Here is a 15,086-nt window from a genome sequence, read left to right as displayed (position 1 = left end):
GTTCTTCCGAATTATTGTGACTTGTCAAGGATTTTCCCCACTTTCCTATATTAAAATTATGAACATGAAGGAACACTTGCAATTTTGTTCATGTGATCTATAATCTAACATGGATCGTGGTAGAATTTCAGCTTCTTAATTTGTGCAACGAGCAAAAAGTTATACATAAAATTGATTTCACACATTGAGGAGTCCAATTCGACATCATCTTGAGAATTCTATTAGGGCCATGATAAAATTTCCATTTTATGAATCAAAGTTTCTGAAAGGAAGCTAAGAGCAAAAAGAGTTTTTAAGCAGTGGGACGAACCCATGAAACCGAGTCCCAAAAATCTTGGCATCCCACCAACCAAGCAACATTCGCGCTTTAAAGGGTCAAGAGAGAATAAGGACAAAAGTCAAGCATCAATGACAAGAAACAAGCGTGGGGCACCTGACAAGCGCATGGGAATCCAATCCACAAGGGTTCATTGCATGCGTTGAATGTTGAATGAGCAAGTTCAACTCTAGAAAGCTCGAGACATACGAGCAAAATGCCAAGCAGAACATTTGAGGAGAGAATTCAAGTTCAGGAATAGAGAGAGAGAGGAGTGTTTAACGACTAATGCATGTGGAAGTGAATTAGAGGACAATACAAAAACCCATATACAACATGAAGAGAACACTAAGGGTAAAGGTATGGTACACCACCTTCCTAACATATGGATACAAGATGGTCAAAGCAAAGGCCAAGAGAATGAAAGAGGGCTCAAACTTCACTATATCTAGGGACTCACATGAGGTTGTAGAGTCATGTGAAAGTAAAGTGCTTAAAGGCAAGATGGAGGGAATACAAGAGGAAGAAGTTGCCACAAGGTACCCCAATAACATTATGCCCATGACCTTGTTAGAAGAAGATTAAAATTCAGAGTGCGGTAGAGTTTCTCCATCATTGAACCTCGAAACTTGTGTGTTCAAGAGATGGAATGTTCCAATCAATGAGAAGAAGATCGTCGGTTCCAAAGCTTCAAGCCGAAGCTACAGTAAGACCCAAGAGAAGAATGGTAGTGATTGGAAGTGAACGGTGATGTAAAAAATGTAAAGGTAGAGAGGTTCATAGAAGTACATATGGGTGGCCAATTTTGTTCATATATACATAATACATAACACATACCAAGGTACATAAAACACAATAGTACACACTAATATTTGTGATCATCCACAAGTGTACCCAACGGCACGCTTATTTACACGTTCTTAGGTGCATCTAGATTCTACACCTACACTCACAATCACAATCACATACATACAAATGCATCAAAGAAACATATAGTAGAGAACATATTTGTGCACACACCTAATACGCTCATGCTTATGCTCAAAAACCAATTGGTTACACATGCACAAAAAGCGTGAGCGTACATAGACAATTTATTGTACACAAAAGTCATATACATTCTAATGCACAAGAAGAGAAGAAGGGATTGTCAAACTATCATCAATTGTGATCCTTCAACACCAAAGCCATCTTCCTTGGTCAAGTCCCTAGTGGTTCCACTTGAAAATAGCACATCACGTGCATATTTACACAACGTTGCTCTTGTATTCTCCTCACATATAAGATGATTGTTTTTTCTCTTCCCCTCACATCCTAAATGATATTCCCTAATTTGATATCTCACATGCACTAAGGTTTAAGAGCATGTCACTATTAGCTCTAATGTGTTGCTTACATACATTGATTAAATGATGGTTGCTAAGTTCAAAACATGTACCTTATAATGGTTTGAAGCATCATATTCTATATCTAGTTATTTATTACCAAAATATTATATTTTATCTATTTTATTTTTTATTAAATATTTAATTGTAAATGAAGTTCAAGGTTAAATCGAGATTGAGAAAACATTTTGACCTCCACCGGAAATTTTCCTACTTATCTTTAACCTAAATAGATTTTGAAAACTTTCCTATGAGTGTTCGCTTCATTTAGGACAACAAGAAATATACCTTTATCCTACATGTAATCAAAATACAAATATTTTTTCTAGATTGTAACAAGGATTATTGGAGTGAAATTTGTGCTTGATTTGAATTGAACATTACCTACCTTCATTTGTAACAAAAGTATACATTCATATGACTTGATCGTATATGACGAAGAATTATGAATTGGGTTGGTTGTCTTTACTACTCGAAGTTTCCTTTACCCTGTACATTTACCTCTCCCAAGCCATTGCCCCAAATTCCCCCTCAATTCTCATTGTTACAATTGAGATTGCCTTCGGTCTTCATCGTTCATCTCCGAAAGATTGGGTACAAATGCATTCTAGGATATAGTTCAATGGTAATCTTTAGAAGAGTGTAAAGTGAAACCTTTGTTATGTTCATACTGAACAAGTAGCCCTTCCTCCTACATTATCCGATACTTTTATTTCGAGATTTTCAACAACAAGAGTTCTTTAAACAATGACCACCAAAGAGTAAGATTGTTTAATTTTTTTGCTACGTATAATTCAACATAAAACTTTATATTAGGTGTTATTAATGCTTGAAAATTTTATAACATTTGTAGGAAACAATTATTCACAAGTATGAATTGAGATGCTCTTTGGAATTTGTAAATGCAACATATAAATGATCCATTTTTTATTAACATACTACTTATTTCTTTATGATTCACATTTTGTATCATGTAACTTGATCAAGTTTCCAAACATTTTCAAGCTTAATTTCATGAGATGGGATCTAGTATGAGAGTGCAAATCAAATGTCCTAAAGTCGTTCTACATCCATTAACCGCATCACAATAGTATAGAGGACATCCTATACAGCTATTGATGAGAAGTAATGCGGTGGGTTGATGGGATGCCATCATAATCGGTGCCGATGTAACTCAACTATTTGTAAATAATATACATGGAAGCATGGATTTTCGAACATACTTTTTGTAAAGTAAAAGCAAGATGGTACTTTCATTTGGGGAACAATGGAATATTGTACAATGGAATTCTTCTCTCCCTCTCTAGGCTATTTCATAACCAAATAAGTAATCTATATGGTATGAGGTATTAATAACATTTGATAGCCATTAGAGTCTTCACATGGAATTTGTCCCCAATCTCAAGAACATTAGTCACCCCCTAATTGTGAGTGATTGAGATACATTAAGTTTAAGGCAAGATTCAAACTACCGCACTACAATTTCACACTAGGAACTAGGTCATACTAAAAGAATAGGTAGCTGACAAAAAAAATGAAGCAAAGCGTATTTTCTTTATACATGGCAGATAAAGACATTGGCAACATATTTTCAACTTGACCCCAATGTCATCTATAAGTATTGGATGATTTCCCTTTGTGAACTCTAATTCTTCTATGGTTGGTCCTCCACACCTTTTTGTATATGAAACTCCTCAAAAGTGTGCACTCCATTTTTTCTAAATCCTTCATTTAAGTTGGTTGTGTGTTACCTTATTAACACCATGTGGAGTGACATTATCTCAAAGCATATTTATGAGAAATACATACAAGTATGCCAATATCCAATAAGAAAATGCAACTTTATTAGACATAATCAAATAGCCACAATTAACCCCATCACTAGGTCAAAGAGTATGGTTAAGTTTGACATTATTCTTTTAAGAAACTATAAAAGCATTCTACATGTTCACATTATTCCCCTTAGATTTTGTCATTGAGCCTATTCTTCTTACGCTTTTCCCTCTTCATCTCTCTCTATCTCTCTCAACACACACACATACACACACAAACACAAACACAAAAATATGGTGCTTAGCAATACCAGTGCATCTAACTCAAATCATGATGACCATGATAGCATCCAATCCACCTTCGCTTCTCGATATGTGAGAACCTCCCTACCAAGGTATATCATTGAAACCTTATTAATTTTGTAGGGATTAAGAGCAAATGTTTGTTTGATCAATCAAAAGACCGAAAATAATAGTTTGAAAACATTTAGTGACAAGACATTATCTTTTACACCATCATTAGCAATTGGCAATGGCTAGGTTTGAACTGAATCAAACCTTGAAACCACGTCTTAAAGGTTTGGTTTGGTTTAGGTTCAGGTTCTTGTAACCGGTTCAGGTTCGGTTCGGTTCTAGCCTTTATTGGTTTAACAATTTTTGGTTTAAACGTTTTGAAACTACGGTTCAAACAGTTTAGGATTGACACTCGATAATTTTCTTAAATATTATTTTGAACATTTTAAGCTTGATTTTGATATTTTAGGAGAAAACTTTAAATATTGAACATTTTTTTTTTAAAATTTAAATGTGAAATTTTGAATTTTGACCTAACTTGATAACAAAATCTGAAGTGCGAAATTGTGGTTTTAACGGTTTCACGGTTTGAAAGTCTCTAAAACCGTTTGGTTTGAGCTTATTTTTTTGTAAACGGTTTTGTGGTTCAATTCAATTCGGTTTAAGTTTCATTTTTTTTAACGGTTTGAGTTTGATACTCTCGAACCGAACCGTTGTCAATTGTTAAACATCATTTCATGTTTTTACCCTATTGTGACCTAATAATTATCAAGGATCACATGACATCACATTGAATTGGTTTTTGACTAATTATACATTTATGTGTGCGTGGTCGTGCTTGTACGTACGTACAAGCGCATGCGCAAGCGCGCGCCCGTGTGTGTGTGTACACACCCGATTACTTCCAAATACACATATTCTTCGATGGAATGTAGGTGACATGAGTTGGAATGGACATTATCAATTGTTCCTAGGTGGCTATAGAGGTAACATTAAATTATCACTATTGTGACCTTTAGGCTAACCACTCCCTATGCCAACCTAATCAAAGAAGTGCAATCAATCAATCTTAAATAAAAGAGGAACCCACGTGGTGCATTCTATGGGATAAATTATCCTATCTGCTAACATTTTATGGTCCTTCATTGGTCTAAGACCTGTGTGCATGGAAATTATATGCATAACCACTTCAACCAATATATTTCTCATGTCTTTGTAGCTCTAGGCAAAGACATATATTTTGGGTGGAAATATACAAGGTAATAATCTCTTATTGTTGTTGTAGATGGAGTATGCATGGGTCAATATCCCTAGGTTTATTCATACCAATCCATACCCTCCCATTTTGAGTAATATCCCAACGAGTAACATACATGTATTGTAATGAGCCTCGCCATGAGTGTCAGGTAACCAAGTATGAAAAGGAAATGATAGTTTTATGGCATAAGCTATTAGAAAACCTAAACTGAGAAGTCAAGTATGATGAAAACTCAAATTAGGGTGTTTGGCATTGCCTAGGTTGGTTACTTAACTAGGACGAACGCATCTAAGATGATTCCGCGAATAGGTTTGAGGAATGATATAAAATGGGAGCCTAATTCACATAAGTTAAAGCGCATACAAGGATATGCACGTCTCTCTTCATTTGGATAAGCTTCTCATCGTTATGATTAAGCTTGTCTTTTGTTATTTTGTCATGTTAGTAAATGTTGAGTGGCACATTGTGTGAACTACCTCTAAACTAAAGAGTACTTATAATTTTACCAAGGGTACAAGAAAGAAATTTACCAATCTAGCGTTTAAATGAGGATATACACAAGAAACAATAAAGTTGTATATTTTTATGCATTATAATTTCTAACATTCATGAGGTACTTACAAATTTATCATTGTATGTTTCCACCAAGATTCAAACCTCCATTCTTTAAATCACATACTTTTCCATTATATTGTTCTTTTGTTTTTGTTTCAATTTTTAAATTCTTATTATATATTTCCTATCCTATAGTCTTCATTACAAAACAATTATCTCTACTAAGCCCTCCTCTCCACTTGCGAATAAAGGTCAAATCCATGTTTACAAGTGTGAAACCTATCTCGACATTAGTGAACCCAATGTGAAGATCCAAGGGTGGCCATGCAAGTGTCAAGAGGGCACAAGTTAATGGAGATCTTAGAGATGGTAAATTGGTAATACAAAAGGAGATGATAGCAAGGCAAACTAAAGTGCTTAAACCCAAGCATACTTGTTGGTTTAAGTGAAGATCCAGAAATTTGTAACTAAACACAAGGAACGAGTTTCAAACCCCATACCTCTATATTCTTGAGCATTATAATTACCTATAAAGTGAAAATCATAAAAATTATACCTTTATATGCATATAGTTTAGGATAAAGCAAGATTGACAAGTAGCATCATATGTTCACACCACAAACAAGGGAGAACCTATGGAAATGCGTCATTTAGGAGGGGAGAAAGAAAATCAAAAGCCAATAAAGCTTTCTATATTTACATTTAATTCCAATAGAAATTTTATCTTCCTATATGTATCTTCTAAAATTCAACCTCTAACCTATCCATTTTAACCTTAATTTCTTTCCATTATACTTTATCATCATCTACACCTTTAACCAAGGACAACCTGTCTTCAAGTGGGAAGATCTCAATTAACACATTACTACACTCACAAAAAACCTACATCTCTCTCAAACAAACTATTGCACACCACCATACATCCTTGAGCCATTCCAACTTTGACTATTTTACACCTTTGTCAATGATTTGTCATAGCTCCCACTTACTTCGATGTGAAACAAGTCATCGCAAAATGGGTGTGATCCCTTTCTCTGCTTATGCTTCCGTATTATAGGCATAACCTTACGAACCAATTTTATAACTAAATTTAATGGGTTAGGGGTAGGATAGTTGGGAGATTGGTTATCTTAGAATTTAGGACAAACCCATATACGTGGGAACACGTGGTGGTCCAGGACTAGCCACCTCTTCATTGCGATATCATGAGATCTTATCAAGACTTTATTGGTGAGGCTAGGCTCTCTTTTTCAGATCCATTAATCAACAACCAACGTATAACACAAGGTAATATTTAGTGGTATGGGTCACCCGCGATATTTATGTTCGTCTCATGTGCTTCACTCAGGGGTTGTTTATATAGTTAAACACCTTTAATATATTATCTCCTCAATTTATTACACTTTTGTTGATCATTTTTTTGCTCAATAATATTGGGTTCAACAAACTCAAAATCTAAATATATTGCACCCTCATTATGTTTGCATGTACCCACATCCAAACCCAATTCTTAATGAAAACAAGCTCCATACTTTGCCTCATTCTTAAGTAATGTTTTCTTACCTTTAATATTGTAACTCAAGTTGAAACCTGAAACCTTCATTCCTAAGTTCAAACATTTACAAGTTGAGTAACAATAGTCCAATTATCTAGGTGAAATAACAATTTGACCTTAACGTAAAGTGATTGGATTATGAATGGACTATTCATGTCCCATGGATGACGCTGTGGACGATTGGTGCATCCATTATGCACACCCATTTTAGCAAAAACTTGCAAATTTTTAACAATAAACTAGCAATCAATAGCTCACCAAAAACACATATGGTAGAGTCTATAAGAGTAGTCTAATTATACCTTATCAAGTTTAACCATTTGTTAAATCTACATATTTGTCATCATCCATGGATTTGCACATGTACTAAATTACATTATTTGAGTGACACAATATAAATCCATTTAATGGTTGTGCCCAACCAAACTCTACCTAGTGTGAAATGTAAACCACTTATCCTACCTTCACAACCCATAGCCCATTATTTACTGCGAATCCAATGTAGAGTTCAAGGATTATGCTTGAAAGAAATTGGAAATGTCACTACTATCATGTCAAAATGCTATACCCATTTGGTTCATCTTCTTATACTTGTAGAAATCTAAGACCCAATCCATTCCCATGCTTTGTGGCCAATTCATATTGTTTCTTGCTTATGTTGCATAGACAATTATTTGTGAACAAAGTAATTTCAAGCAAACAAGGAATGCTAAGATCATCGTGTAGGCCTCAAACATATTTCCATGCATAAATTGAGCATCTATACATTTTTCAATGATATCACGTGATTTTTCCCTTTTTGTTTAGGTCTATAAACATAATCACATCTTAGCCCTTCCCTTGTCTATGTTTTGCAGCAAAAGAATGATTCTCTTGTCAACATTCCACCTCATTTAAATGTTTCCTAGCATACCTTGTGAGTCCAACCTACTTTTATAACCCAACAAATTTTCATATCTTTCATTTGAGTGGTATTACAATTACAAGCTTTATTCCTTGACTACTTTTTTGTTATCCTTTAGCTAAATGACTAGTAAAATGTCAATGTTACTTTTTTTAAAACAATTATCTCAATAACATATTTTTAAACAGTTATCCCACATCTTCTGAACCAAGCCCTTGTATTACCTTCAAGGCATGACGATGATGCTTTAGAGAAAAAAACAAGGAAAATGCAACTATGTGATGTAGCTGCATATCAAATTCACTGTCAATGAATGGAAGCATTTGCCACGTTGTCAGTCTAACTCTCTTCCTGATACATGAAATAAATTTCAGAACGAAGTTGTGTATATTTCTATAATATTTAATAGGTAGATATTTTAGTGCCACGAAAACATCTTGCTCATGAATATTCTTATTTTGTCCTCGTGATTGCTCGCCATGATTGATCACATTCCATTTCTTTTTCAATTACTTTTTGTTAGCTTTTCTTTGAATACATTGCATTGTTTGCCAATGAGACTTTTTTGTCCAATCTTGAAGTGCACTCCAAAAACTTCTTGTATTTCAATTTCAATTTGTCTATCTCCACCGTTAGGAAACAAAAATACTCGGATCATGATTCCTATTTCTAACTCTTGGTCTAATGCCGTGTTTTCACCACACATGTTGTGTTCTCATTCTCATCTCTCCAAACTGTCAATTAATTGCTTCTTTTTCGTCATCGTCAGTATTCTATTCTGACAACAACAACATCCGCTCCGACATTTAGTGTGCCATTCTTTTTAGCTTGCCTATAAACACTATTTAAGAAGTCAGAGTCATTCCATATTAAACACATTGTCTCACCTTTAGTTTTGGTGATAGATCTTTTCATATCAAAAAATTCGATCCTTGAGGTTCCTTTTGGTGTTGCATTCACACTCTAATACTAGTGATTTTAATGCAATTGCTAGCAATCTCTCTCCCTCTCCTTCTCCTTTATTCCTTTATTGCGTGCTTCACGTTGTTTTCTCTTACTAATACATAGTAACCGACCATACTTACTATGTATATTTAAGATGTATACACGAGGCGCTAGCAAACAACACGAGGGACACACTTTTATGCATACACACTAGTGACTCAAAACATCAAGAGTAGTCGTTCTTATGTATATCCACTAGTCCTTGGACCCTAGGGTCGCTCTTACAAGCAAGCACTAGTCAATGGGTCCCTAGTGAGGCATTCTTTTATAAACCCACATACACACACACACACACACACTAGGCAGTTAGACCACTCAGGTGCCTCCCCCCTTGTCTTGTTGACACCATCTACATACTCTTAGATTCAATTCTATACAAGCTATTCACTGAAAATGGTGCTCTCCACTGCATATTCCTCCAGTTCCGATCTTATCCACCACGGCAATGAGAACATTCAGTCGACCTTCGCTTCTCGCTATGTCCAGACCTCGCTTCCGAGGTAATTAGCACATACACACATATGTGTGTGTGTGTGTGTGTGTGTGTGTAAGTTAACTACAGTTAAATTGTTCTACAATGCACAAACCCTGACCTTTAATCAATTCCATCATATTCAATCAAATGTTCTAGCCAATGAATCTGGGCTTCACTTCAATCAATTTGCATAAGAGTTTTTTTTTTTTTTTTAAATTGCTTAGCAATTTGAATCATTCCATTGCAGATCTGAAATCTTTACATAACAAATCCTGATTAATTTTGCATAATAGTTTGCGAAATGGATGAGTCCCAATCATTCGTTCGTATGTTTCCCGGGGAAATCTCCGGATTCCTCCTCTCTCAAGTTTTTCTTTGAATTGTTTTTTCCTCGAAATGCCACCACACGGGTTTCCCCGATAATCTCCCGCAAATTCCAGCCTTTGGAGGGGGAAAATCTCCGAGAATTCGATGCCAGAGTTTTTCTTCAATCTCTCCAAAATGGCACTATGGAGTTTTCGGGTATCTCCTTCGATGCCACTCCGGGAAGTTTATGGTATTCCTAGAGATGCCCCCCGAGAAGCGGTTTTAGGTATTCTCGGAGATTCCCCCGAGAAGCAGTTTTTGGTATTCCTGTAGATCCCCCCGAGAAGCGGTTTTAGGTATTCTCGGAGATTTCCCCGAGAAGCGGTTTTTGGTATTCTCCGAGATGCCCCCGAGAAGTGGTTTTTGGTATTTCTCGGAGATATCCCCGAGAAGCAGCTTTTGGTTTTCCCCGAGATACCCCTAAGAAGTGGTTTTTGGTATATTCCCCAAGATGCCCCCGAGAAACCCTCTGAAAATATTCCCCTCGGAGTTTCTTTGATTTTTTAAAATGACACTCCGTTTTTTTAAAATCCCGGGACATGCCCTTGGGAAAACTTGCTCGCATTTCTTAAAAAGAAAGAAAGACTCCAAGAGGAGTAGTTTACCCCCATCTAAAAGAACTCATGGACCATTGCAAATATCTCGTTTTTATCCCTTTTTTTCGTGAATAATGCTTTACTCCTAGAAATTCAATGAAACTTACCCATGAAACCCCATCTAGGCAATCTACAATTTAAATTGTGGGTTTGGATCTCTTAATTCATGGGATTAGCATAATTGATGCCTAGATCTCATTGCCTTGAGATGAGTCATGATCTTTGTGTTTAATTCTTGTGCTTAGGGGACACTAGGTGTCATGTTCATGGACAATTGGGCCAAGCCACAATATGCTTGGTGCTAGATATGTGAGCCAAGAGACAAGTCGTGATATGGGTGTTCACTTGAAATTAGATTTGAACAACCTTAGGATATATATACTCATTCGATTGCCCGTCTTATTTGGTCTCTCATAATTAATAAATTCCTCATGTTCAAATTTTTGGTCATTAGTAAATTGAGTTACAAAACAAGTTGTTGACATTGCTTTACGTTTTCGACTTAAATATGTCATTGGAATACAATGTGAGATATCGGCAGGTGATGATTTTCCAAACTATCCAATGCTAATGTAATGACTAATTATCATCTCGGGGCATCGAGATAGTGATGAGGAGGAAATAGGTTTGGTGACATTGGTTATGAGAGAGAAAACAAGCTTGTCACGTGTTGCAGGTTCCGAATGCCTGAGCATCAAATCTCGAAAGATGCCGCATATCAAATAATTAGTGATGAACTAATGTTGGATGGGAATCCTCGCCTCAATCTTGCATCATTTGTGACAACTTGGATGGAGCCGGAATGCAACAAGCTCATCATGGAGTCATTGAATAAGAATTATATTGACATGGATGAATATCCCATCACCACCGAGCTTCAGGTGGACTTATACACACATACCCATAACAAAACATAAGTTGTTTCTTCAAGATTCTCACAAAAAGTTTTTGTTATCTTGTCTCTTCTCATAAACTTTTTTTTATTGAATTCCTTTATTATTGGGAGTTTGTTTCCAAAAGATTTTGTATTTACCTTCACAATGAGTTTCTCTTGCACTTTTTGAGAATCAATGAAAGGCAACGATGTTGTCGGATGTAATGCATTGTTGCCTCACGACAAAAGCTCGGGCCCAAGTACTAAATCCAAGTTTGTGTAACACTAACGTAGGACCGGTGCGTGAACATGATTGCGCGCTTATTCAACGCACCGTTGAGTGACAAGGAGCAGGCGGTGGGCGCGGGGACGGTTGGCTCATCGGAGGCCATCATGTTGGCAGGCCTCGCCTTCAAGCGCAAATGGCAAAACAAGCGGAAGGAGCAAGGGTTGCCATATGACAAACCCAACATTGTCACAGGTGCCAATGTCCAGGTACACAATATTAGACATAGACATTCCCTATGAGTATGGATAATAATCTCTCACCCTTCAACGTTCAAATCCTCACACTTAGATGTTTTCAGAATGCATTAACTCGATTTGAAAAACTAGACTTCCAAATTCTTGATCAATTTCTTCGAGAACATAGTCAAGGCATTTTTTTAATTTACAACTATTTTCTGGTGGTTAATTTCTCTCTACATACTTTGTGGATGGTCATAGGTTTGTTGGGAGAAATTCGCAAGGTATTTTGAAGTGGAGTTGAAGGATGTAAAACTTAGTGAGGATAACTATGTCATGGATCCAGCGAAAGCCGTGGAGCTTGTTGATGAGAACACAATTTGTGTGTGTGCAATCTTGGGCTCAACATATAATGGAGAGTTTGAAGATGTCAAGCGATTGAATGAACTCCTTGAAGAAAAGAACAAGGAGACAGGGTAAGCTAGTCAACAACTAGTGTGAAAGGACAACATGCATTGATCTACCATTACTCTCTCTAATGGTTGACTAGATTTATCCCTCGAGCTTGTGTTAGCATTTTGTAGACCAACTTGTATCACAATTTTATTAGATCATTCACAATAGAGAAATAAGGCAGATGCCAAGAAGTGAAATATGACTCCCTCTTTAGAAGCAAGCCCATTCATACCTAGGACATTGTTGACACTTGCAACCTCGGTTATGTACACATTCAATCTACAAGAATGAGGATGGATCCCCTTCGTGCCTATTTTTTGTAAGGCCCACATCATTGAATAGAACCAACCACCAACACAAACACACATCAACCTAGTTTTGTTTGATTTAGTACAAAGTATATCGTCTTAAGGTGTGAAGTTCAAGAGCTAACTCCAAGGTTCAAATTAGGTGGGACACTCCGATACACGTGGATGCCGCTAGTGGTGGATTTATTGCACCCTTCCTATATCCAGAGATAGAATGGGATTTTAGGCTCTCATGTGTTAGGAGTATCAATGTGAGTGGACACAAGTATGGCCTTGTATACGCTGGAATTGGTTGGGTGGTTTGGAGGAGCAAACTAGACTTACCTGAGGAGCTCATTTTCCATGTGAACTATCTTGGAGCTGACCAACCTACATTCACATTGAACTTTTCTAAAGGTAACATGAACTTCCATTTGTTTTCTTTCACCTCTTGTGTGGAGTATCTTTCCTCTCTAAATTGGACATCCAAATGATAGGAGCTAGCCAAGTCATTGCACAATACTATCAACTAATTCGACTAGGATTTGAGGTATAACTACTTAAATGTATCTAAGAAATTTGAAGTTCAAGGTTTGTCCATATCCAAATTTGAAGCATTCTTTTGCATGGAAAACTATGTGAAGGGATACAAGAGCATCATGGAGAATTGTCAATCTAATGCCAAGGTGCTTGCAAATGGGATAATGGCAACGGGGAAGTTCAAGATTCTATCAAAGAATGTTGGAGTTCCATTGGTTGCTTTCTCTCTATTGGATAGGAGTAAACATAACGAATATGAGATCGCTGATCAATTGCGGAGGTATGTTCCTTTAAATGTAAATGTATATAGTTTGAAAGCATTCAAGTGTAGCAAAAGAAGTTTTACGTGTAAACAATGCACATGCAATCAAAGTTTTGGAAGGAGTGAGGATCTCAATATTAGATTCATTTTTCTATTGACTTAAATGCACTTACATATCTCAAATTGATCATTTTATTCACCGTTATTAAATATACCCCAATCGAATGTCCAGTTTAAACCAACTCAATGAAACTTAGTGCCAACAATGCCACATTTTAGGGGCGTCATCACATTATCGCATCAAATTTAGTGTATTAGATTGAGATGATCAAAGGTGTCAAGAGTGAAAGTGAGAACAAGAGAGAATGACTGAGTGAGTGAGAGTAAATACTCCGATTGGTAGTGGAAAATGTATTCTTACCATTGTATACGAACTCCTATTTATAGTTCAATAATAACCCTAAAAATACTATTACATTCTTTGTGATAAATACATGGGATCACTCCTATCTCAAGGCATATCATCTTTACTCCAAAACAACCTTACTATGAAGAGAGCAAGACAAACAATAGAAAATGTAGTCTTGTTCTTCCTTTTGTGTAAAGGACGACATTGGAGAAATCTTCTTCTTCCTCTAATCCTTTTAAATATTATTCTACTTCTTCTTATGTAAATGCACTCAATAGAGAGAAAATCTAGAAATTTAATTATTTGGATTGAACTTAATAATAAGTAGGAGGTATCAAGGGGCATTGGTTTTGTCCTTGGTTAAAACTTTGAATTCCTCAACTTCATGCAATTTTCATGTCCAAGGAACTTCTATAAGTGAAGTCAGGACCATTTATGGCCTATTTTGTTTGTTCGATAAAAAAGTTCTATACATGTGTAAAATATTATATTCAATAGAAAAGGGGAAAACATGTGATATGCAAGAATCTAAACTTACATGAATGAATCATATGTCAGGTTTGGATGGATTGTACCAGCATACACAATGGCACCTGATGCAGAACACATACATTTGTTAAGGGTTGTGATAAGAGAAGATTTTAGCTGCACATTAGCACAAAGATTGATAAAGGACATTGAAAGGGTTCTCGAATACTTGGATGCTCAACCATCATCGCTCACAATTAAAACCACCAAGGTTGATAAGATCATAAATGAGAATGTCGAAACTCCCTTCTCACCACGAAGTGAAAAAATAGCCTTACAAACTTTGAGTATTTGGAAGAAGAATATCTCCCTTAAGAAATCTTATGGTATATGCTAGCTTTGTGAAATCCGGAAAACGCCAATAGTTGTTGAGTATCCAATGACAAACTTGTTTTTTTCTTTAATATAGCGTGCTATGGTTTTTATGCAACAAAACAATGCAAGTATCATCTTGTAAAATATTGATTATATGCATTATATGCATGCTATTACATTTAATGAGAATCTATTGTAAGTGAAAGTAAAATTACAATTGAGTTGCCATAAGTAGTTTTTTCATATGGTCTCATCCCCTAGTGTTAGTGTGTTTTTATGACAACAAGGTTGGCAATCTTAACATATGTCATGATTAACAAAATGCAAACATCTTGATTTCAAGGGCATCTTACAATAGAAATGATCATCATTAAGGATTGCTACCCCCAAACAACCATGGGAATTCTTTTGTTAAGCTAGTTATGTGTGCATTAAATGAAATTGCATCTTTGTTTGAGCCCTCATTCAT

The 15,086-nt window shown here is 36.0% G+C and overlaps 1 protein-coding gene across 2 annotated transcripts; it reads left to right on the top strand.

Moving 5' to 3' along the window:
- Nucleotides 1–3,752: 3,752 nt before the first annotated feature.
- Nucleotides 3,753–14,848, top strand: LOC147864375 (glutamate decarboxylase-like). 2 transcript variants are annotated; one of them, XM_087320155.1, is made up of 8 exons: nucleotides 3,753–3,868; nucleotides 11,158–11,362; nucleotides 11,650–11,850; nucleotides 12,082–12,296; nucleotides 12,727–12,980; nucleotides 13,061–13,113; nucleotides 13,208–13,383; nucleotides 14,333–14,848. In XM_087320155.1, exons 1-8 carry the CDS (start codon nucleotides 3,768–3,770, stop codon nucleotides 14,637–14,639), a joined length of 1,512 nt encoding a protein of 503 aa, XP_087176281.1. In that variant the 5' UTR covers nucleotides 3,753–3,767; the 3' UTR covers nucleotides 14,640–14,848. The 2 variants fall into 2 exon arrangements, with proteins under 2 accessions (XP_087176281.1, XP_087176280.1); XM_087320154.1 differs by lacking the exon at nucleotides 3,753–3,868 and adding an exon at nucleotides 9,331–9,544.
- The last annotated feature ends 238 nt before the right edge of the window (nucleotides 14,849–15,086 follow it).

This window comes from Azolla caroliniana, unplaced genomic scaffold, assembly GCF_043228905.1.
Source record: "Azolla caroliniana isolate FFs.n. ecotype wild unplaced genomic scaffold, voAzoCaro1.0.p SCAF_5, whole genome shotgun sequence".
Lineage (NCBI taxonomy): Eukaryota > Viridiplantae > Streptophyta > Polypodiopsida > Salviniales > Salviniaceae > Azolla > Azolla caroliniana.
Note: the sequence above shows the minus strand (reverse complement) of the source record. Positions and strands in the feature narration are given on the sequence as shown.